A 26,518-nucleotide genomic window follows, 5' to 3' on the forward strand; every position below is an offset into this window, starting at 1 on the left:
CACACACATGAATAAAGGGAGGATACACTTAGGTCTTCAAGGTCTATAAAGTGTACTAATAGAGAGAAAAAAATAATAATAAGAGCAGGACCAACTTATCATTTATTTTCTGTATCCATCAACTCTCCTTTCTGAGCCCCATTCATTTCTAGTCCTACAATCCTATTAAATCTTGGTCTAGCAAATGCCCACATAAAAATATATTCCCACCAGGGTGGATACAGATGAGAATTCCAAATGTGTCATCTCAGAAGAGGAATATAGATGCTAAAGCAAGAAACAAAGCGGTAAGTTGAAGAAATAAGTCAGGTAACCTAAAATTTCCTGGCATCCGTCAGCCTGGCAGGCTGGACAAGGAAATAATTGGAAATGGGGATGATGGGAAGGTACCGTGGGGTTAAGGGGGTTTTGTGCCTTCCCTGAATCACACCAGGCCTACAGACACATCAATATGTGTACGGCAGTCACTGGCTGCATCCACAGACAGACATAACATTGCTAAAGGATTAATCGAGTCTTTTATTCTGAAATAATGGTGAAACTCTACTGTATTTTCAGTTCTGATAAGCGATACCCAAAGAGGGCCAGGAGGTCAAACCCAAATTGCATTCTCCTGCCTGTCTCAATTTGAGGGAGTAAATCTCCTTTCAACCGCAAGATAAATCAATTATAAATACAAGCAGATCATAAAGGAAGGCTCATTATTTCTTTCCCAGAGATTGTACAGAATAAAGAGGGGAGGATTGATGTAGTCAACCATTTTGCCTCCCCCCTCCCACCCCTTATTTTGTAGTTACTCTCTGCAGTAGATTTGAATAACTCTTCATACATCTTGTTAGGGGCATTTTGCTTCTAGCAGAGGTGGAAATGCAAGACCTATTGCACATTTTCTCGTGTGTGACTTAGTCAACAAGTTTATAAATGGAGACAAGAGTGGCTGGGGTGGTTTCTCTGGTAGAAATGTGCTCCTTGAGGGTTGAGACATACGGAACATAGAGAGAATGACCTAAAACAAGAGGAGCATTTCATTCCCAGATGCTGACAAAACAAATGACACAATGAACTATGAACTAAGTTACACAAGGAACTAACTTTCAGGGTTCACCTGACTGCTTTTCATTCTTTACGAACGGTAAAAAGCTAGAGGTCGGGCTTCTCTTTTCTCTTCCTGGAGAGGTAATAGGTAGACTGAGAATAGAATAATTCCAGAAAGATGCCCCTCACCCACACACTCACACCCAGTCAGGTTGCTAGATCTCTCCATTTTCTGATGTTGCCTGCTACCTGTAGAGTATTGGTGTAGATGTGAACCTTCTGTGAAACTTGAATAGGATACAGAAATGTAGCCACAATCTTCCCACCCCCTCCTTCCACACAGTCCTCCCCCTGCCCCCTCCCAACCTAGCCCTGCGGATTTGCTCTCCCAGCTGTCTCTGGCTCCATCTACTTTTTTTTTTTTTAATTTTAGTGTAGTTAACGTAAAGTGCCATCTGCTTCTTTATACACCTAGAGCCATAGTCCTAGTACAATGCTCCTCACTCCGACTTGACTCCCTTTGACAACCTTCCAACTGATCTTTGTACCCTCAGTCCCGATTCTTCCCATCCATTCATTACTTTGGACTCGGCTATTTCTATTTAATGCTCTTCAGAGACTACTGATTGTCCTCAGGATCAAGTTCAGATTCCTTAGCACAGATGGTACAGTATGAAAGATCTAACCTTCATTTACCTCTCTAGCTCTCCCCCTCCCCCCGGCCCATTTTCCCTTCTCTGACTTCAGTGCACCGGGCCTTCTGAACTACTAGAGGCTCCCCAATGCCCTATGGTCTTGACTTTGGATCTCTTCATGTACTTGCCATAATGTGGTATGTTATCATCTCCATGCATTCCACAATCCCATTACTCCACCCTTGTCTTTATACACACACACCTGCATTCATATACACACATCCCTTCCTCACATAGTTTCTGCAAACCCAGTATTTAGTTATTTTATTTAGTTGTCACTTTTTAAAAAATGAGAAAAAAATTTTAAATTCGAATAAATCTTTGAAAAATCAGAAGAGATGTTAACAATGAACCTGCTTTCCTGCATGGCAAATGTCAGCTGTAGCCACGCTGTGGTCAGTTCCTTTAAGACAGGGACTCCCATCCCCACGTGGCCACATTCTCCTCCGGGACCACTTCATTCATTCATATGGCCTTCCCTGCCCTTGCAGGTATTTGATTTTTAAGCTGCTGCTCTAAGCTCTAAGATACTTTTCTCTTTACTCACCTGAATCTTGTCTACAGTTCACTAAAAGGTTGGAACAACAAGAAAAAACAACAACAACAAAACTGTAGCGTCATACTTAAAGCAACTGAAAGTCATGATTTCGAGGTTTGTAGTTAATCTGCAAGCTGACCACGAATCAGAACAATGCTTCTAATTTAAAATAAAAGTTACATTTCAAACATACTTGTCTGCTAGAAACTTTAAAAATAACTCATTGAGAGGTGCCTGGGTAGCTCAGTTGGTTAAACATCCAACATCAACTCAGGTCATAATCTCGCAGTTCATGAGATGGAGCCCTGCGTTGGGCTCTGTGCTGACATCTCAGAGCCTGGAGCCTGCTTCAGATTTTGTGTCTTCCTCTCTCTCTGCCCCTCCCCCACTCATGCTCTGTTTCTCCCTGTCTCAAAAATAAATAAACAAAAATTAAAAAAATCAAAACAATAAGATAAAATTAACTCATTGAATACCCCAAGGAAAAGAAGGCATTCTTCAAATTATTCACATTGTATAGCTGAGGAAACTTAGTGTCAGAGAGATTGTTTTGGCCAGAGTCAAGAATCAAACAGATTTTCTTTTTTTTTTTATTAAAAAAAGTTTTTTAACATTCATTTATTTTGAGAGAGAGAGACAGAGCACAAGAACTGGAGGGGCAGAGAGAGAGAGAGGAAGACACAGAATCCAAAGCAGGCTCCAGGCTCTGAGCTGTCAGCACAGAGCCCAACCCGGGGCTTGAACTCATGAGCTGTGAGATCATGACCTGAGCTGAAGTTGGACACTCAACCGACTGAGCCACCCAGGGGCCCCTCAAACAGATTTTCTGTGGCAGAGCCAGGTGTCGGACTGGGGTCTCTTGACCTTCAAAGCCTGCATACCTTGAAAGCTCTAAAATCCTAAAATGAATGAAATGATTAGACAACTTGAGTCATTCCTATAACCAAGGGATCCTTCTACCTTCTTACCTTTATCTCTACCATGTTCCCCCCCGCCTCCATCAAGTAATATACACATAGGCATTTATTCTCTTGACTTCCACCTCACCCTTCTGGATAACTATCACTATTGCTTAGCTTGTTGGCCTAGCGAGAAGCAATTCTGCCTGAGACTCTTCAGCTGGCCCTTGGTATCAAGCATGTTCATTGTGATGATATTTCCTTGAACTACATACAAAGGTCACTATCATCATTCTAAGCCTGTCTTAGAAAACCTCCATGTGTCAGCTCCATACATGCTCATCGCTTCCAGAGGAACATCTCAATTTTGTTCTGGTCTTTGGCACCAAGTGCAACAGCCTCTGTTTCTCTCGTGGGTGCCTGTTCTCTTTCCTCCTCACGCTCAAGCAAAACTCCTTCGTTGAGGTCTCCTCTACAGGTAAAACACTGAATGTGCCAGGTTGGGCTCTGGATTCACAAAGATAATAACTCTTTCTGTTTTTCTACCTTTCTTCCTTTCTTTCTTACTTTTTTGACGTTGAACTTAGAGTAGCTTTTTTTTATATGAATCACAATAGCTAAATTAAGTACAGGTACATGTACCACCTAGATTTCAAATTCTAAAGTGACAGAGGATTTAGCATATACCTAATGGATAAAAGCAAATACACTAACCATCATTTGTCTTCTGCTTTTATCCTGTCCGTCCAACTGACAGTTTTGGTACCAGAAGGAAATACTAGGAGAAACTTTCATTCCAAAATATGATTTTCTTAAAAACAAGGCATGTGTCTGGTTGAGTTTGGCCAGATATAGTGATTTCTTGCTCAAAAATCAATCAAGACACTCTATGTAACAATACAGGTGGCACTAACTCGATGTTTAAAAGGTCAAATAACGATGCAATAGTCAAGTTGAACTAAAAGCTTACTTCTTATACAGCACGTTCTATGCACTGTGCTTCACAGACATATTCTGATTTAATCCTCACTACAAACTGGGACCTCAAATAAAATACGGATCCTCCTCAAAAAATTGGGAAAGGGATTGCTAACTTAGAATCACATAACAACAGATTGAAAGTATTTCCTATTTGTTTGGTGGAAATGAATGTTGTGAAAAACTTATCAAGAATAATTCAGCAATGTGTATCAAGAGCCATGAAAACATTATTATCATTGGCCTTATTCTACCTTTTTAAACAAATATCCCAACATGGAGCTAGTGGTGATGATTACACCCCAAAATAATTAATTTAGCTTCATACATAGTCATTACAAATAGTGTATTATGTGCACAAATAGTATAATTATCTACCTAGAAAATCCCCTCGAAACAATAATGACAAATTATTACAATTAAAAATATAAGAATGTGGATGGATATAAACATCAACCTGCGAAATCAATCATGGTTCTATACAGCAACGATAACCAACTGGAAGACGGAATAGCTAGGAAAAAATCCTATTTAACAACAAAAGCAGCAAAGCACCTTGAAATTAACAAGACGTGTGTATATAAAGGAAATGATACAATTTTACCTTCACTCCTAAGGATACCTGAAGAAACAAAACATGCTTCAGTATGAGTCAGTAATGTATAGCTAGTTTCTTTAACACAATACAATCTAATCAATAGCCCCCAAAATTATTTTCATAGAACATGAAAAGCGAAATCTAAAACCCCACAAGAAGAGATACAGGATTAAAAACAGGAGTGAAGTAGTTGTGTGTGTGTGTGTGTGTGTGTGTGTGTGTGTGTGTGTACGCACGCATGTGTAAGGGGAAACCTTTCCTATTCAGTATCAAAATATGCCCTGTAAGTGTGTGCCCTGTAAGTTGTGCAGTACTTAGGGGAAAAAATCTGTGTAAATAAAACAGAAACCAGAAATTTCTGGGTTTTGTTTTTGGTTTTGTTTTTGTGTTCGGTTTTAGTAAGCTCTAGAGCCAACGTGGGGCTGGAACTCTTGACCCTGAAATCAAGAGTTGAATGCTTTCATGACTGAACCAGCCAGGCACCCCAAGAAACTAGAAACTTCTAAGAATTCCGGAAACAGACTCTTTATATAGAAAGATGGCTTTTACATTATAACATACATTAGAGTTCTAAGTAACTAGGAAAAAGAGGAACCATGAAATAAATGGAGATGGGAAATTATTTTGGAAAATAAATAAAATTACAATCCTACCTCAAAACCTTAAACAAATTCCAGATGCATTAAGGATATAAAATAAACATGGCAACAAAACAAGCAAAAACTGAAAATATTAGGTAAAACACTAGACAGCAGTTTAATATGCTATTTATATTGACATGCTATGGTCTCCGAGGCATATTTGAGGCCAAAAAGCAAACGAAAACAAACAAACAAAAAACAGTGAGAAAGCTGTGGTATAATACCTACAAATATATCGTTTATGTAAATATAGCCACAAATAATAATATTGTACAGTGCTTCCTCAGGGTACTTAAATGTATGTAAGAACATTGAACACTGTCTAGAAAGTCTCATACTGGGCTAATATCGGTTGCCTCTAATAAGAGTATTTGGAGGTATTATTGACTAATTCTCAGTGAACATGTATTTGCATATTGATTGTACCCTTTAAAATAAATCTTTTCATTTATTATGTACATTATGTATAATGCTGTTGCTCTCCTTTTTCTAAAAGTCATTTTGGAAGTAATCTTCTATCAAGTTTCAAATATAACTCCTTGCTACAGAATTGTGTATATCTCTGAAAGCCATTTATTAATCCACGTGGTATTTGGGCATTTAGGAAAACCTGTCTCAGCATCAGCATGTTTTTGTCTGGAGTGTGGGTCAGGGTGTGTCAGAGGTATTTATCTTGCTACTTGGGTTTTCTGTAAAGTAAAGAGGCTTGCTTTTTTGTTGTTTTTTCTTCAAGACTACCAGCTAAAAAACAAATATTTGCTTTCTTTTTAACAGAATGGTGGCAGGGCCCAACATTTTGCCCAGGCAGAGCGCTAAATATGCATTCTGTGGAAATACTCTTTTGGTTATTATTTACATCCAGGAGGAGGGGGAAAGACAAGCAAGCACTTGAATGGTGCTTCTGTTTCTGTTGCTAATGTGGAGCCATAGGGAACAAATCCCACTGCAGTTCAAGGTGGCTGATTAGGGTTTTGCATATCATCTGGAGGAACCCCTGAAGGAATATCAAGATGATGAGGCAGCAAAATTCCCATAATCCTAACGACGGGTCTAGAGTAGCCACGGGAGCCATTTTGACGAACAGGAACATGTCCCATCTTGCCAAGATGAGTGCCAAGCCATGCCTCACCATACTCCCCTCTGCCAGTTTTTGAAGATGAAAAATCACTATCAAAAATAGCTTTAAAGAAAAGACACAAAGGTTCCCGTGAAAGAGGAGCCTTCCTGCAAGGGCAATGGAATGAAAAATACTGTATGAGCTTCCGGTCTTTTCTAGAATCAGCTGGAGCATCTACATTCTTCCCAGCTGGCTGCCCGGCGACATCCTTGTCCTATTAGCACCAATGTCTGGATTTTCTGTATGCTAGGGCCCCTGGCAGTCACTGGCTAGTTTTCTCCAGGATGGCCTTACTGAGAACAAATATGGTCCCAGGAGCTAAAGCACACACCCATTTAAAGAAATCAGCAGATAAAGAAAAAGCTCTATAATTATGAGCTTTCAGAATTTTCCCCAATCTTTCACCTGACCCAGAGCAATTTTATGAGTGATACCAGGAGATCCTAAAATATTAAAAAAAAGCCTGAAATTCACTAAATACGAGAGTAGCAATGGCAGGTCAGGGCCAACCAGTTCTCAAGTCCAATCTATTAACGCTGTCATGACATTTTGATGCATTTGTGCAGTAATCACTCTGGGTCTTTTTCTTATCCCAAGCTTTCTTTGGGGAAGTGATGGCTGCAGTGTGACTAGGGACGTACCATCAAACGTGTGTGTTCTTTTGCCAGAAAAAAAAAAAAATTAGTTGTAACTTGGAAATTAAGCAAAAAACATGGATGATGTTTATCTAGTAGAGATGCAAATAATTTCTTTCCAGTAGAACAGATAACTCCAAAGATGGCCTGATTTGAGCAACACTTGTATATTTAACACCAAAACCTTATCCTAACTTTTTTTGTTGTTGTTAAATTGCCTATACATATCCTAGATTTTCAGATGCTCTCTGAACCGGCCATCACATCTTACTGGCTTCCTCGCTAACAAATGAGTTAAATAAAGTCTCTGACACAAGTTTATTTTCTATTTGCCCATGACTCATGATTTTATATATTTGAAGACTATTTGTATATATTTAATGATTATTTATTTTGATACAGAGCAAGAGAAAGAGAGAGAGAGAACGTGAATGGAAGAGGGGCAGAGAAAGAGAGAAACCCAAGGTTCCTGAGATCATGACCTGAGCTGAAATCAAAGGTCAGATGCTTAACTGATGGAGTCACTCTGGTGCCCCTTGAAGATTATATTTTAACACATATTACAAGCATCAGTTAAAATGTTGTTCTTATTATGAGAACTTAAAAACTGTGATGGACAAGTCTTCATCCCCCAATGTATAGTAAGTAGAATAATAATAATAATAATAATAATAATAATAATAATATAAATATAGGGAGCTTTTAGTCTTTGTAAACATGAGGCAAGCTGGATGTATATCATCCACATTTCCCTCTTGGAATGCAGGTATCCAGAGAGGCTAAATGGCCTTCAGGAATAAAAGGAAGGAAACAAGGTAGCTTTGCTGAAAAGAAGGTAGCAAAGAAAAAGAGGGTGAATAGACCCAGAGGCAAAAAGTGATGGAACCAGACCAAAACCATTATGCAGCTTGCTCTGGAGGGAAGGAAAAGCTATGGATGTCAGGGACCCCAGAATATTGGCGGTATTGTAAAAAGAAATGGAAGCACACATAAATATAATCCATCCATTGGCCTGCACTATAACTTCTAGAAAGGGGCTCCTCTAGGGCAAGAGCTTTTTCTTACTCAGGATTGTGTAGGTGAGCACCCAGTGAGTAGACAGCCAAATCTGGCCTTCAGGGCAACAACTTCACCCTACCAGTAGTGTCAACTCCCACCTGTTTGATAACTTAATTTCCCCAGGGAGGGATATGAAGATGAAAGGCAGGGAAGGGAGGGTTTCTGAGGACAAAGGTTTTGGGGGATGGCAAGTGGAATGGGAAGCAGAATGGCACTGGACCCCATTGCTTTAAGATACTTTAAGATGCTTCAGGGCTCAAAGTAGGGCTCTGGTGCAATGCAGATGGCAGCGGGGAATGTGCTGTCCTGAGGCTCCCCTAGGAAGAGGCCACTCACGGGTACCCAAATAAACAACAGGACAGGAAAGCACTGCCTGCTTTGAGGTTTTGGACATTTGGGCTCCAGTCGTACTCCTGGAAACCTGAATAAGCAAGTGACTGGCCAATCTGAGAGAAGTGTTCCCTGCACACCGAGTTGTGCACACGATTCCCAGGCTGCCTTCTAAGCACCGATTCCTTTAGAGACTGTATGAAGACTCCTACTAACCTCATTCCCCAGTGTAAGGAGGAGAGAGGCAGGGAGTCAGCACACACATGTATGAGGGATACAGTCTGGAAGCTGCCTCCAGATCAGACTTGAGAGCCACACCCCCTTAGCTCTGCTCACCACCCGCCCCTGCCCTCACCCTTGAATATCAACCCTATACTGCACCCTATGGGAACCTTAATGGTTCCCTAATGGGAACCTCTGCTCCCCATTCAAAGCCTGTACTTTTATTAAAAATTTTATTTATTTATTTATTTATTTATTTATTTATTTATTTATATGCTTATTTATTCTTGAGAGAGAGAGAGAGAGAGAGAGACAGAGTATGAGTGGGAGGGGGCCAGAAAGAGAGAGAGGAGGGAATACACAGAATCTGAAGCAGGATCCAGGCTCTGAGCTGTCAGCGCACAGCCCAACATGGGGCTCAAACTCACGAATAGCAAGATCATGACCTAAGCCAAAGTCGGACGCCCATCCAACTGAGGGACCCAGGTGCCCCTAAAGCCCGTACTTCTTAAATAGCAAATGAATCTTATTTTCATGCTCCTGTTGTCCAGCCCAGGGCTGAGAGCAGAATGTACATTCAGAAAAGAAAAAAAAAAAATAAAATAAATAAAAAATAATAATGAATTGTGACCAAAAGAAAAAGAAATAGTGAGAGAAAAGAGTAAGGACACAGTGGCAGATGGAATGGGGCATCAGACATCTTGCAGTGAGCATTTTCTCCCCAATCCAGCAAAAATGGTGCATAACCTGCTATAAAGAATGTCTTGGTCCTCAGGCACCTGGGTGGCTCAGTTGGTTAAGTGTCCGACTTTGGCTCAGGTCATGATCTCATAGCTCATGGGTTCAAGCCCCGTGTAGGGCTCTGTGCTGACAGCTCAGAGCCTGCAGCCCGCTTTGGATACTGTATCTGCCTCTCACTCTACCTCTCCCCAGCTCATATTCTGTCTCTCTCTCTCTCTCTAAAAATAAATAAACATTAAAAAAAAGAAAAAGAAGAAGAATGTATTAGTCCTTCAGGTGTTTTGGACAAGGAAGGAAGAGGGGATAAGGCTGATACGTGACAGAATAAAAAATAAACTTGCCTTAAAATACTACTTCAATTAAAACAAAAACTGAAAATTACTTCAATTGAAAACAAAACAAAATAAAACAAAACTGGGTTGGCTTTTTGCTGCTGCCTCACTGGCAACAGGGGCTCAGAGAAGGACAGTCTCTGAAGGTCATGCCGGCTCAGATGTCTCCACAAATGGGTGTCGGATGTGGTCGGCTTTCAGTTTATTTCATGAAACTTACAGTATCATTGAATCACAAATGGAGGGACTTGTCTGGGCACATTCTCTGATCTGATAAATGAGCCCATCTTTGCCCACCAGAGCACAGGGAAAACAATAGCAACCGCCATGTGAATCCAGTGAAAACCCCTCAGAGCAAGCTTGTGGATACCATGTAACAATTTGAAAGCCGGGTTTTGAAAATTCCTTTACCTTTGAAAGCTGGTTGCTAAGACAACGGCAGTTGTAACTTTCCCTTTTACAAAGGCCCTACCCCAGCTTTTGGGGCATTCACATATCAGATACACTACCATGTGGGGACACTTTTGCTGATTTGTGCAAAGGAAGGATAAAACCCAGTGTGGGGCAAGATCCCTCCCCTGGGAGCTTTTACACTAATTGAATGTGTCCTTTAAATGTCAAACCTCATAAATTTCCAGGCCAAGCAGTGCCTCATTATCCCACTGGGGTGGGGCCACAAATAATTTCCCATTTAAAATGATTTTGCTTGCAACTCCCAATTAATAAACCTTGATAGAGAATTCCAAGTAGGAGAAAAATTTAATCTTTGGAATTGATTTGTGGAGTATTGATTATAAAGCCCGGTGGCAGATGGAATAACTGAGGCTCTGTAAAGGTAACTGACTTAAAATAAAGCTAGTAGCTGTGGTGTCTGGGTGGCTCAGTTGGTTAAGCATCTGACTTCGGCTCAGGTCATGATCTCACAGTTTGGGAGTTCAAGCCCCGTGTGGGGCTCTGTGCTGACAGCCTAGAGCCTGCTTTCAGTTCTGTGTCTCCTGCTCTCTCTGCCCCTCCCCTGCTTACACTTTGTCTCTGTCTTTCAGAAATAAACATTTAAAAAATTAAAAAAAAAGGTATGAATGAACACAATGCAAACTTGACTCCAAGGATTCCATCAGCTTTAAAGAGTGTTTCAGAGAAGAAAGGGGAAGAAGGCATTATATTATGGTTAATTTTGGGGAGACATGAGGAATACATTTTGCTTAAGAAGATTACTATGATTAAAAAAAAAGTGTGTGTGTGTGGTTGTGTGTGGTTGTGTGTCTTGTGCAAGAAATCTCTATGATTCTGGCTCAGGTTGGGCTTTCCAGCAAGCAGGCTATGGATGGATGTAAAGGGGAGAGTGGTATGTTAAAGATGCCCTTGGGAACCACACCTGTGGATGGGAGGGGAGGAAATCAGGGGTGGGCAGAGAGGGCGAGAGTGGCAGTGCAGGCCTGACATTAGACTAGAGCAGCCCACAGAGAACACTAGAGCTAGAAAAGCCCATCAGAGATGTGCCCCCTTGGGTCAAAATGGCCAAACCTTTATACCCTGGACTCAAATGGTCGTTGCATGTGGGCTTCCTTGCCAAGGATGTGGCTTTGCCCCGGTGTTTCTCTGCAACCGAGGCAGTGCCTGAAGGGGCAGACACGAGAAAAATGTGTGCCAACAGCATTCCTGTGACAGGCAACAAGTAATCCTTGAAAGGGGACTTTAGCAGCACATTCCTGGGTCTACCACAAGTTCCTAAGCCTCTCTCTGCACCATAAATAGGTCCTGAGATGACCCTCACCATGTAGCCTGACACATGGTTGATGGAGGAGAAAACTGAATCCAAATGTGGCCCTTCTCATCTCTTCTGCAAAACCACCTTCCCCTACACAAGTGGTTTTGAAGCCAAATCCCTTCCTCCCTGGATCAGAAGGAACTTGGTAACAACATGAGAACTGAGTGTAACACTTTGCTGAAGATTGTGGTTACATTTCTTCCCCTCTATCACTCTGTTCAGGGCTTCTCACCTCCTTCCTTGAATCCTCAGCTTTGTCACCAAAGCCTTGGAGAAACCAAAACAGGATCACTAGGTGGTAGGTGGGGTCCCAGTATCCACATGCCTTGTTGGGTCTGCTTTGTTCCAACCTGGACTTTCTCTGATTGCTAACTCAATGGCGTCTTGGCTTAGGGAAAGGCACAAACAACTTCTCACCTCCCTCTGTCCCTCAGACTGGGCCCTTGAATGTCCGGGAGTACTGACTTTATTTTCCAGAAAGATCTGGATTTACTTTCTTTTTATGATTATCACCCCAGCGCTACAGAAATGACACTGCCCTAATTTTTTCTTTAGTCATAAACTTTGATGATGGCATTGCTAGAGGAATGCTTCTAGCATTGGGTTTTTGTGTAGTCTTAACCTCCGGGCTTCTCTCCCTGGGTTGCATGAGAAAATGATGCCGTTTGCCACACTGTACCCTCCTTTAAAAAAGACAAGACTTGTGATAACATTTTACCGAAGGCAATCAATCAATCAATCAAACCAAATAAGAAAACACTTTACTGGCCATTGTCAACCCAATGGTCTGTACCAGCATATGATGAAATCAGTTTCAGTTAAAACAGAAGAGGTTGTAGGTAAACATTTCAAGTAAGTGTCTGGACCCTTGGCGGGGGGGGGGGGGCGGTAAAAAACACTAAAATGGGCTATTGGTATAGGTTAAATGGATTCAACTGTGAACACCTTAAAGAAGAGACAAAATTCTGCAGAAGGGGTCATTTAACCATCCACTCCTCTGAATATAAAAACAGAGCCAATGTTCTTTCAAAACACTTTCAAGCTATAAGAGTGTGATTTTGTGGAGCAGGGGTATTGGGGAAGGAAAATGCATGAGGAACCTGGTAGTTCATCACTGTTTTGTGTGTACTGGCTGTTCCTCTAGGTACTTCATATGTAGCAACGAAGCAAAGCATAGAGTCCTGATGGACTCCTTACCTTTGAGAAACTAAACTTGTTTGGTACATTAGATGTTATAATCAGAAATGTATAGGACGTTGAGAAGACAATGATTTCTTTTAATGACAGACGTAATGGTAAGTAAGATCCTCCAGGCACAGTGGCTTATATAATAAGTAGGCTAAAAAGTAATTTTTCAGTGACTTTTTAATGTGAAAGGGATATCTACCTCCTCCTGTGCTATGCAACACATTGTATCCTCTCAAATAGAAAACTCTACTGGCCTGCATCAGGAAAGCCATCCCCTTGAGGCACTCACGAGGATAAACGTAAGTGACTTCTCATATACTCTGGCAGCTCGTGTGTGTGTGTGTGCTTGCATTTTGCCACAGAGAACCCACTTACATGGTGCCAGAGCTGAGTGTTACTGTTCTCTTTCCTGACTGGCTTCACCACTGACCCCTCCAAGTCAGTCATGCTTCACCTGAAAATAGGATGAAACAGTTCCCCACCAGCATCGAGGTAGGAACAGAAGTTTTAGGGATCATTTTAGACTTTATGATGTATCAAGAATCATTTTGTTTTCTTTCACAGTCTAGTATTTTCCCCAAGGAGCTAGAAATTGGGAACTGCAGTTTCCTTTGACATACATACACAACTGAGTGCAAAACAACAACAACAACAACAAACAACTCCAAAACAAAAGTCCATGAAAGGGAGCAATCAACAAAAACTAAAAGGCAACCGACGGAATGGGAAAAGATATTTGCAAATGGCATATCAGACAAAGGGCTAGTATCCAAAATCTATAAAGAACTCACCAAACTCCACACCCAAAAAACAAATAATCCAGTGAAGAAATGGGCAGAAAACATGAATAGACAATTCTCTAAAGAAGACATCTGGATGGCCAACAGGCACATGAAATGATGCTCAATGTCGCTCCTCATCAGGGAAATACAAATCAAAACCACACTCAGATATCACCTCACGCCAGTCAGAGTAGCCAAAATGAACAAATCAGGAGACTGTAGATGCCGGAGAGGATGTGGAGAAACGGGAACTCTCTTGCACTGTTGGTGGGAATGAAAACTGGTGCAGCTGCTCTGGAAAACACTGTGGAGGTTCCTCAAAACTTAAAAATAGATCTACCCTATGACCCAGCAATAGCACTACTAGGAATTTACCCAAGGGATACAGGAGTGCTGATGCATAGGGGAACTTATACCCCAATGTTTATAGCAGCACTTTGAACAATAGCCAAATTATGGAAAGAACCTAAATGTCCATCAACTGATGAATAGATAAAGAAATTGTGGTTTACATACACAATGGAATACTACCCGGTATTGAGAAAGAATGAAACATGGCGTTTTGTAGCAACGTGGATGGAACTGGAGAGTGTTATGCTAAGTGAAATAAGTCATACAGAGAAAGACAGTTACCATATATTTTCACTCTTATGTGGATCCTGAGAACATAACAGAAGACCTGGGGGAGGGGAAGGGAAAAAAGGTTAGAGAAGGAGGGAGGCAAACCATAAGAGACTCTTAAAAACTGAGAATAAACTGAGGGTTGATGGGGGTGGGAGGGAGGGGAAAGTGGGTGATGGGCATTGAGGAGGGCACCAGTTGGGATGAGCACTGGGTGTTGTATGGAAACCAATTTGACAATAAATTTCATATTAAAAACAACAACAACAACAAACAACTCCAAAACAAAAGTCCATGAAAGACAAAAAAAAAAAAAAAAAAAAAAAAAGGCAGTAAAATCACATGAAAATGAGCCTCACAGGCCCATATCTTTACGAAATGTCTATTCTATAATTGCAGCAAATTTGGAAAGACACAATATCCGATTTGGGGAGAATGAGGATAAGGATGATTACATTCTTAATATAAATAATGGAAATCACATATCCTCGAATCCTGAGGGATCAGTTACCAGATCCTTTGTTTCCATTCTGGAGATAAAGACAAACGGGCGTAACAAGGCTAGTGTTTTTCTACCCAGGTCCTGTGGCCTATTGGCAATTGACCTGGGGTACACACCCATATGTTTCCATTTGACTTTCCACAGCAGGTACTAGTTCTTGGAGTCCTCTTGTGTCATCTGCACACTGACTGGCACATTCGTAGAGAACAGCAAGCAGAGGGGTGAAACCTCCGGGAGTTTCCACGATGTGACAATGACATGCTCACAGCATACATTTCAGAATCCATGTGCTATGAAGTTTCTCCTGCTCTGTCACAAAAAATGTGACTGGTCGGATGACATGACTGCCAGTGTCCTTAACCATCATGGTGATAAAAGTCTGAAGATAAAATTACTGATTCCAGGAATTGAGCATGCATTGACTCATGTATGAGCACTTTAAGTTGTCCCATTCCAATGACAGGGGCAGTGCAAAGAGGTACATCCTATTCTATAAAATTCAAGCTGTTTCTGGTACTCAGTAAGCACTCGGGAGCACAGCTCAATACCAGGGATTACAATGCTGACTGATGCTCTGTTTTGATTGAAAGATCCTTTCATGGCCAAAGGTATGCAGACAGCCATGTCCAAATGAATACTTAAGTACGGCTACCTTCAATCTATCCCTATGAAGAAGTACCCACCAATGATGTCTTTTTTCTGCCTAGCAAATATAAATATCTGGCGTCTCTAGGTTTCTGAATGATAGGGAATGCAACTCTTCATTTTGATGGCTAGAGCTAAGCAGGGGGGTTTTGTTTTTGTTTTTGAACCACTGAATTACACAAAATAGAAACACTGGGACTTCAGCATTTTTGGCCATCGGACACATTTCTAAATGGGCACACTGCTGTATACTAAACAACAGAATTCAAACCAACAGACTAAAGTGACCTCCAACAGTGTGCATTTTTTTTTTCTTCTTCAAGTACATTAAGACAAATTCAATAAAGCAGAGTAACATCTGAGATGGAACTTATTGGAGAGAAACATAACAGAAACAGGCGCTCTCACCACAGCTGACCTTGGCTTCAGCTCGAGCAAGGAATGTCCTCCAGAGCCATCGACATGCTCCTACAACTCCCTGCCCTTGTGATCAATTCAACTGAAACGTCTTGAGATAAACACCTGCCAGGAAACACAGCTGCGTCTTTTCCCTTTTTGACTTGCACAAAGTTTATCACATATGCAGGTCATATGATAATTTCATAATGACATGAAATTTGCATGAAAGGATAAAAAATATTGTTCCATCTTTATATACACCTTTCCTCCAGAAAGATTCATAAATACTGCCTGAAGATAAATTAAACTTTGGCATGGAATATAATTTATGAAAATTACAAACTACTTGAATTGATTTCACCAAAAAAGACATTAAATCTTGATGACTAGCAAACTTCTTCAGAGAAATGAAATGTGATGTTTAAATAGAATTAAAGCAGCAATATAAATTTTCAAAAATATTTTAAGAGTAAAGCATATCACTCATGTAGGTTATTAATTACGTAAATGCCTTATAATCATAAAAATGCTTTTAATCACTTATATCATAGCTTCTGCTAGAGCAGTAAAACATGACAGATGAAGAAAGAAATATGATTCTTCTTGAGAAGAAAAAATATGACATATTTTGTTACTTTTTTTTCTTTTAGCTGGTGTGCTTTTAGCGACTGCTTTTGTCAGAGTTAAAAGTTGCAAAAACCCAATGTAAGGAAAGAGGTAAGAAATACCCATTGATTGCTGATGACATTTCATTACTAGTAGTAAAGCTATGTAGTGTGACTGTTGGCTAAAAAATGAATAAGGAAAGAAAATTAAATCTGGGTTGACTAGCACATTTTGGGACTTATTTATATCAGTGTTCTAAGCATCTGAACTTCAAGTTTTATACAAGAGCGGCTTCTTAGCTTTGATAATATTACAATAACCCTAATATTTACAGCTACATTTTGTACTTTAAAGCTTCACAAGCCCTGTTCCACCTACTTTCAAAAAGTCATTTCTAAATTATAGCAAAGAGGCTGACATTTCCTACCTGGATTCATGTGGCTAAATTCTCTTCCTGTCTTTGTCTCTCGGTCTCTCTCTTTCTTACACATACACAGAGGCACACACACATAGCTCTTTGCAAAGTAATGTCATCCCACAATTTATTTTTCAATTCCCATCATCTAACAAGGTACCTGACCTGTTTTCAGTGCTCAGTGACTATTTATGGAATGAATGAGGGAATGAATGAATGAGTGGACTCAATAAGTGACATTTGAGGCTTTCCAGTCCTTGATGTCAGCAGTGGCGATCAGTTTGGATGAACAACCTGTCTAGAGGCTGATTGTGAGTCTCAGGAGGGACTGACCAGTGGTGAGATGTCAGCTCGGGAACCAGGCCTGTTTTCCTGTGCAAGTGTAAGGCAACCACCTTCATGATGTTGTTTCAGGGAGTATCAAAGAAGCCCATGGTAAACAATAGTCCCTTCCCCCACCTAAGACTGATGACACATCCCTCTGAGATGCTGTAACATGTTTCACTGCATAATTATGAACAGTAATCAGGAGTCACGTATCACTAGGAAGGGTGAAGGGTGGCTCACAGACATAGAGACATCTACTGAAGTGTAAATAGCTGATATATTATTTTTCTCTGAGTAGATTTTGACCATAAGAATGAAAAACAATAGGATTCCTCAGACACCTGAAGATAACATGCACAAGGAAGAAAGATACAAAGAGTCTGAGACCACCTCAAAATTTGCTAAGGGGTGGCATAATCGCTTATTTCTGTGGCTCATGAAGCTAGAAAAGGAGGATTTATAAAATCAAATTTACAATTACGAGTGCTTTAGGATATATTCTAATCATTCCTTAGGTCTGAAGTGAAATCGTAATTTTCCTTGGGCCTGGTCATGCAGAGATCTTGGAGGGTTTTAGCACAGAGGGGCCTCAAAATGTCTCTTACCTACAAAGAGCTGGCTGTTCAGCTGCAACCGGAAGTGGCCCTCCTCTGAAGTCTCCCTGGTCATCCTTGGGAGGCTGTCCACCTGGAGTGAAGTCTCCTTGAGGTTCCTTTCAGCCCGGACGTAATGCCATTGGTTGTCATTCAGAAGAGAAGGAGAGTGAACTATGAGCTCTACAGGGCCATTCCCAACATCAATGGCAAAAGTGATCTCAGACGGAGCTGAAACCAACAAGAGAAATAGGTAGAAAGTTGAGGGGAGTCGTCAGTGAATGGACGGCACACAACCTGAATGAATGGTATAAATGACTGTGCGTCAGTATGAGGTGAAGAGGCCTCCAGCTGAAATCTCTATGACATCGAACTTAGTGTTAATAGTAAAAACTTCCAAATACTAAGTCCCAAGCTCTTTCTTTGGCCCAGTTGGTACTCACTGTGAGAATTCAGCCAATAGGACAGGGGCTAGCGACAGAAATGCCAATCTGATAAACATTCATTGGCACCAAGGCTTTGGGTTTTCTGGGTCTATTTTGGCTTCAACTATGCCCTTCATGGATATCTGTAGATACTGGATTCGTGAGCCCGCTACATTCCTGCTGGGAGAAGGTTGACACCCTTGGAGGTCTAGTGTTCTCTATGTTATTTCATTCATACATGTGATTAAAATCATTTAGGCTAATCTTATGACTTTTTTTTAAGGAGACTCAGAAAGTTTGAATACTTTTTTCAAGGATGTGTCACTGCAAGCAGTGGTGCCTGGGATCAAACACAGGCCCCCATCCACCTCCCATGACCCTTTCTGCCCTTTGATAAAGTTCTGCATCTCACACATGCCAGGGGTCAGTCAGTCAGGGGTAATAACACCTATGATAATGATGATGATGGTGGGGATGATGGTTGTGGTTTGGCCACATAGCCATTGAGCAAGAGAGAAAAAAAGAGAAGTAGCAGGAGTACAACAGGTACAATGAACTCTGCTGAGTGCCATGCTAAGCACTACCCAAAGATTCTGTCATTTGAATCTTTCAAAGGAATCCCTGTGAGAAAGGCATCATTTTTATTCCCATTTTACGAATGAGAAAACTGAAGTTCAGAGAAGTACAACACAGTACAAAGAAGCTGACTCCAAAAGTAGAATTCTTCTCCATTTTTCTCTAGTGAGTAGGTCTTTTCATATTTTCCACTACTACATAAGAATTTTCTAAATTTGAAGGATGTGGAGAGGCAAATTATAAATTGATGTCAATAAGAAGACTGTCCCCTTTAAGTCACTGAAGCCTTCCTAGGCAGGACCTTTCCTTCCTTCTCAGCACCTTGGTTGGCCTCTTCTACGTTACACCTAAAGCAGGACATGGGTATATATTTGACAAAGTCATCAACTTCCAGATCTGAGTAATCAGGTAATCCCAAAGGTCCAATAACCATCCCAGACTACTTCTCCTCAGCCTTTAAACCCAGAGAATGAGCCTCATTATAAGAAGCCCCCAGTAGGTAGAATTTGCAAGTAACCGAGGATTGAACTGTTTTGCATTCTGGTCAGTGTGGACCTTGACCTAAAGGGGAGGCAGTAAGGTAGAGGACTTAAAATGGGATTTGACAGCATGGACTCTGGAACCACCATGACTTAAGGCACGTTTTCGATCTTGTCACACCTCAATTTTCCCATTTGAAAAATGGGAATAAAAACAGTACCTCATTGTCAGGTTGTTTACGAATTAACCTTGACGAAGTTCATAGGACCTCGCATGGCACACGAGACATACTCGAAGTGATAGCTATGGCAATTATAGCAGTGGCGTGGCTCAACAACTCAGCTAAATGCCTCGGCTCATAAACCCATGCCTTAAAGTAGACAGAATTGAAGAGAACAAATTGGGTTCAGCAATTAAAAGATTAAGTAAGAGTGAAGTTGGCCTTTTGAGCCATTTCCTGTTTCTTATTCAGGCCGCAGATACTACCTCACAGCCCTGTATATCTTGAGATCAAATAAACACTAACTGAGAGATAACTGGGTCCTCAATTTATTTCTCTTTACAGAAAACAGGTAAAGATTGGTGAGAATTGGAGAGGAAAAATGTTAAAGATTTTTCTAAAAGCCTTCCTGCAAAGCTGGTCTTGTGGATATTAAGTTCTACGTGGACAGCACATCTTTGCAGAGCTCTTGTTCTACTGCTGTGTCTGCCGTCACCCCGTGACCCCCCCCTTCCTTGTTAGGCTTCCTGTCTGGGCTTATCCCTGCTCCAACATTTGTCCTTCTGTTGTATAATGATCTGTTTATGGTCTGTCTCCCCAACTAGTCCACAAACTGTAGATGAACACTTGGTTTATTGGACACCTACCACCAGGGCTTGTATATAGGGAGCTCTCATCCAACTAAAGGTTCATTCATTAAAATGTTACACCATATATATTCAATGCAGTTTTGTAAGTTTCTTTTTATCTTTTTTTTTTTTTTTTTTTTTTTGGTTTATACCCAGGTATTAACTTCCTTGGAATTTTTAAAAATTATTATTATTTAATTTTATTTAGGTCAGTATTTAGGACCTACTTTGTTCACCCATTCCCCCTAGAACTGGGGTCGGGGTGGGGGGGGATCAGTAATGCGATAATCACAGCTAATTGTTTATTGAGTGCTTACCATGAGCCAGACACTCTGCTAAGCATTTTCCATGAATGAACTCCTTAATATTTTAAGCCTCACTCTAGTCTTATGAGACAGGTAACATATTACCCCCGAGGGAACTGAGCTGACAAGTTGTCCTAACCCAGATGGGGCAGAGTCAAGAATTAAATCCAGATGATGCGTCCCTGGAGTTCATTTTTTAACCTACTCTTCCTATGGAAAAAAATATATATATTTGTCTTCCAAACCTATTCAGTGGGGGGAGGAGGGGTCAAAACCTAGAATATATAACATAAGTGCCTGGATACATCTGAACAAGAATAATCTAAGTAAATGAGTGATACTTCCAACACTGACTAGTGACTCTGAGGAGGGCACCAGAAGCAAACGTAAGCCTGCTCTTATTTGCTGGAAGGATGGACGTCACCCGATGGTCCTAGACGGGAAAATCAGAAGCCCTGTGTCAGCCTTATCTCCCGCATGAATTTACCCCCTGGACTTCCCTTCTCCTTCCTGTCTCACCAATATCTTCCCTCATCATTTGCTCACCTTTTGGTTGAAGACAAAGCCAAAGTAGCACTCAGCATTCAATGAGTTTTTACTAAGTCAGGCCTTGTGCTAGGCCTTGAGAATGTACAGATGAATGAAATCCGATGAGCTCACAAAGTACTTTCTTTTTATTTTAATTTTTATTTATTTATTTTGAGAGAGAGAAAGAGTTCATGCATGAGTGGGGGAGGGGCAGAGAGAGACAGAGAGGAAGAGAGAGAGAATCAAAGAAGGGACATGTTAAGTGGAGGAAAGTGCATAAGTGCAAGAGAGTATCTACCTAGTATTTCTAGAAGATGAGAAGAAAACTTTTAACGAGAGTCTCCTGTATAAAGTTCTTCCTTCCTTGAACCCCATGTTGGTGTACTCAGCTCCCACCCCATGTGGGGCATGAGAGAGATCCCAGGGACCATTTATGGACAAAGAAGAAGTCACTTCTCTGACCTTCCACGCATACATTGATAAAATGAAAAACATGAACTAGATGAAATATCATTAAACATTTTTGGAGACATGATCTGATGGAAACACTAGGAAAACACCACATACCCTTTGCATAAAATTTCAAGGAATTCCTGAATGTCTTCTGTCTCAAATCACAAAGAAAATTCTATTTTCTCTGGAGTCTTAACATTCTTGGGCATTGAGGAAGTGTTGCAAAGCAGAATAAGGAACAGAGAGGTACATTGACTCTGGATTCTGACTCTTAGCAGCAGTGTGACTCGGGTTACTAACCAGGGTCACCTTCCTCATCTGCATATTGGAGTAAGAGTTGAACAATGAAAATCATAGCGCAGTATCTTGATCATCAACAGGAGTGTTTGAGAGCAAAATAAGTAATAAATGTAAAATTTTTAGTACAGTGTCTATTCAGAGAAGACACTCAATAATTTAGTCTGATTATATTATATTATATTATATTATATTATATCATATAAATGTATAAATCTAATTACTATTAATATTAATTTTACCATTCTCTGAAGATCTGAGGATTCCATCTTCAAATTCTCATCCTATTTGGTAATCTCTTTGGTAATATTCTTGATATGATACCACTAAACATCACAACTCAAGTCTCTTTCTCTCTTCCCCCCTGATATGCATACATATATATATATATATATACACACACACACACACACACACACACATATATTACATATCTATATGGATGTATGTCATGTATACATATTTTATCCACATATATCACATATATATCTCCATATATATATATATATACACACACACATATATTATATATACATATATATAGATAGATAGATAGATAGATAGATAGATAGATAGATTTCCATACAGATAACATATATAAAATATGTATATCTCACTCACTTTTTCCATGGGCTTGAAGGCCAGCAGAATACGCCACCCCAAAATATGCTACTTTAAAATCAGGTTGATTTTGAGTGAAGGCAACTGAGAAGAAGCAGAGACAAGGAAAAACTCCTTGCTCTCCTCCTGTGTACGTAAGGCAGGTCATAAATTGACAAAGATGTCCTTCCTTTCCTCTCTACCAGGAGAAAAGTTAATTGCTTGGAGACAACTGTAGACTCTATCAGCCTACCAAACATCTCTGCATAACAAACTTTACTAACTAGTCTTAATCTCTGCTGTTCGAAACCTAAAACTGCCTTCTTTTGTCTGATTATCTCTCCATAAATTTATTATTCCCTGTTGAACATGCTATATAATAAGGTAGTTCTTTTTTTCTATAATTTTTTGATTTTATTTATTTATATGAGAGAGACAGAGACGGTGCAAGTGGGGGCAGGGACAGAGAGAGAGGGAGAGAGAATCCCAAGCAACTCTGCACTGCTAGTGTAGAGCCAAATGCAGGGCTTGAACTCATGAAACTGCAAGATCATGACTTGAACTGAAATCAAGAGTTGGAAGCTTAAATGACTGAGCCCCTCAGGCACCCCAGTAAGCTGCAGTTCTAAGCTACAGCTTTGATTTACTCATTTTTCTCTATACAACTCCCATGAACACACGATGTGTGCTTGTCAATAAACTTTCATTTATTTTCTCTTGTCACTCTTTTATTACAGGGGTCTCAACCAAGAACTGAAAAGTTAAGAAGGAAATTATTTTTCCTCCTTTATAGTCTTTAGGGAAAGCTAGTCCCCCTTCCAGGTGTAAAGGTGGGCCCTAGAAAAACCACTCAGCAATCTTTACTTTCATGGCCAGAGGCATTGGTCATAGGGGGTCAAGTGAGTTGCCTATCAGCAGGATTGTGTGGATAGCTGGCAAAGAAGTGATTTCCCACCAGTTGAAATGTAGCCCTCCTGTGAGGGTGCAGTAGCTTTAGACTGAGGGAGATATTCACAAGTCAGTGCAAGAAGAGAAATAAATTAAACCGCAGATAGCATTATTAAACTGATGAATCCAACCAGAAATATAGTGCCCCACCAATTCTGGACTTAGTCGCATGTTTCAGTACCAGGGAATTCCCATCCTTGTATCTGCCAGTTCAGATCAAGTTTTCTTTTTTCTTTTTCTTTTTTTTTTTAAGTTTATTTATTTATTTTGAGAGAGAGAACATGAATGGGGGAGGTGCAGAGAGAGGGAGAAACAGAATCCCAAGCAGGCTCTGCACCTTCAACACAGAGCCTGGCATGGGACTTGAACTCACAAACCGTGAGATCACGACCCGAGCTGAGATCAAGAGTCTGATGCTTAACCAACTGAACCACCCAGGCGCCCCTGAGTTTTCTTTTAATAGCAGCCAAATATGTCTGATTCGCATATGGGTGTCATAAACCACATTTTGCACAAGTAACCCCTAAAGGGGTGACAGACATGCTCACAATTAAACAGAGTAATGGCAGTTTGAATCCACATGGGGTTCCAAGCAATATGGCCTCCTCGACTCTCAACAGCCATTTCTGCTCTTCCTCACCTACTCCAAAATATTGATTTCCACGGGCACAGCCATTGTGAGATAATGGCCAAAACAGCTGATTTTTTTTTTTTCTTAGTCTCATTTGAAATAGATGCACTAATAAGACTTGAGGACATTGTAAAATGTCTTGCTTCTTTTAGAATACGGACTAATGTCAACACTACAAAATTCCCAGGTGTTAGCTGGAAGTGCCCCAGAGAGAAATGGATTGAAAATTTCACAGACATTTCTTGTTCCCTGTCGAACAACATGGATTTATCAACTTTGGAAGCTTCTGTTCAGATAGTTATAGAGGAACACTCCTTGGGGATGGAAGAGAAATCTATTCTGAGCCACTTCATGTGTTTAAAGACCATTTCCTTTATAAGTAGCTGATCTGTAGAAGTATCTTGTCATGAACCCCTTAGGGTGAACATTCTATCTGCAGAAAAGGTATAGGATGAGTGTAGCTATTAATAAGAAATGCAAGATTCCTTTCAATTTTTTTCATTTAAAATTTTTTTTTAACATTTATTCATTTTTAAGAGTGAGAGAGACAGAGCATGAACGGGGGAGGGACAGAGAGAGAGACACACACACAGAATCCGAAACAGGCTCCAGGCTCTGAGCTGTCAGCACAGAGCCCAACGCGGGGCTTGAACTCACGGACTGTGAAATCATGACCTGAGCTGAAGTTAGATGCTTAACCAACAGAGCCACCCAGGCGCCCCCAATTTTTTCCTTTTAAATAATAACAATAAAATAAAATGAAATATTCTGAAAATCATGAAGTCTTGTACTTTAAAATTTTTATAGAAAATCTTGTTTCCAAAACATATATGCTCTTCAACCTGGTGAAAAAGTGTACAGCAAACAATCGTGTCAATAGATTTTAAAATTTTCACAAAATTTAATACCACCTGCATTTCAACATTTCTATACAACCAAAAGGACAAAATACAGTACCAGAAAGTACAAACAAATTGGACACTGAAATGTAATTAACACTAAATCATTGCTCATTACCTTGTGATAATATGCCATGACATTTGCTGCTGCTTTAATGAATCAAAAGGCCTCGGGGTCTGATTTTTATTAAATTTACATTGAGGTTATTATATCCATATTATGCAATGGTTGGCACTCAACTCCACATTTTCAGAGCCTGGCCAAGTTAGATATGAGAGATCTTCTTTCACATTAAAGCCACAAGAGCTTCCTCCCATTAATAGTCTAAATTGTTGGAGTAAAAGGAGGTTAAAACTACCAATTAAGAAGATCTCTTTTCTTGTACGTATTGTGCTATAGCTGCAAAAGAAACACTTAGCTGCTTGGTGATTTGAAAGGACTGGTGCAAACACCTCAGTCATCTCCTCCAGCTAGCGCTTGTGCTCTTTTCCTAAAGCTCTCAAATTTCCAAGCTTCTGTTGCTAAGACATTACTTTCAAGGGTATTTCATGCAGTCAGATCATTATTCGAATATGGGTCAGTTGCCTTAATCAAATACAGAAAGCATCCATTTAGACACAGATAAATGAGGGGCGCCTGGGTGGCTCAGTCGGTTAAATGTCCAACTTCAGCTCAGGTTATGATCTTGCGGTTCGTGAGTTTGAGCCCCATGTGGGGCTTTGTGCTGACAGCTCAGAGCCTGGAGTCTGCATCAGATTCTGTGTCTCCCTCTCTCTCTGCCCCTCCCCCACTTGTGCTCTCTCTCTCTCTCTCTCTCAAAAATAAATAAACATTAAAATAAATTCAGACACAGCAAAATGAGGCATCTAATGACAAGTGCAAGTTACAGTCATGGGCATAACAAGAGCAAGATGATGGGAACAGTCCATTCTTTTAGAAGAAGTAAGTTGGGTGGGGGGGCAGTCACTGAGTATAGAAAATTGGAAAACCAGCTAAAGCAAGCAAAAGCAGCAATTCTAAACAATCTCAGGCAAAAAAAAAAAAAAAAAAAAAAAAAAAAAAAAACATTCCTCCTCCAAAAAAAAACCTTTTCTTGGTCCAAGTTCTAACAAATGCTGATGTTAGTATTAATTTTTAATAATGTATATGTAAGCTTCAAATAGCACATTTTATTACTTACCACTTAATAAATATTATATTCAAGAGGGAAGTTAATGCAGAGAACTCCAGATATACCTTTGGCTCCTGAACATGCAGCCTTAAACACATGTGCTTAGTTTTAAAAGTAAGAATTCAGCTTCTCATTTCTCATTTTTATAATTATCGTGCTATCATTGTTTAACTCAAAACTACTGTTAGAAGACACAAATACACATTATCACAGGCCTTGGTGGACACAAACTGCACCCAGGAGAGCTTGAGCAACAACAAACCTTTAGGAACTCTATGAGATTTTACCAAATAGAATAGTGATCTGTGATGGATTTTCCAGGCAAAATTTTTAGTGGATTTTTTTAATGATTGCAGAGATATCTAAAAGCTGTTAGAATTGATTCTGAAGAAAACACGTAGAAAGAATTGCAATTCCTGGAATTTATGGTAAATAAAATATTTTTTGAATATCTACCAAACTTAATTTTTTTAAGTTTATTTTCAGAGAGAGGGGGAGAGTGAGAGTGGGGGAAGGGCAGAGGGAGAGGGAGAGAGAGAGAGAGAGAGAGAATCCCAAGTAGGTTCCGCACCTACAGCGCTGAGCCCGACGCGGGGCTGGAAACCACGAACCATGAGATCATGACCTAAGCCGAAACCAAGAGTCAGACGCCCAGCCAACTAAGCGACAGAGGTGCCCCTCTATGAAGC

At 40.3% G+C, this 26,518-nt stretch overlaps 1 protein-coding gene across 1 annotated transcript in view; it reads right to left on the reverse strand.

Annotated features, from left to right (window-relative positions):
* Positions 1-26,518, reverse strand: part of CNTNAP5 (contactin associated protein family member 5) — a 795,339-nt gene that overhangs the window by 105,312 nt on the left and 663,509 nt on the right. The window contains exon 17 of the mRNA XM_042954126.1: positions 17,679-17,897. Coding sequence (XP_042810060.1) covers positions 17,679-17,897 — 219 coding nt within the window. The remainder of the gene's footprint in view (positions 1-17,678; positions 17,898-26,518) is intronic.

Source organism: Panthera leo, chromosome C1, assembly GCF_018350215.1.
Source record: "Panthera leo isolate Ple1 chromosome C1, P.leo_Ple1_pat1.1, whole genome shotgun sequence".
In the NCBI taxonomy this organism is placed as follows: Eukaryota; Metazoa; Chordata; class Mammalia; order Carnivora; family Felidae; genus Panthera; species Panthera leo.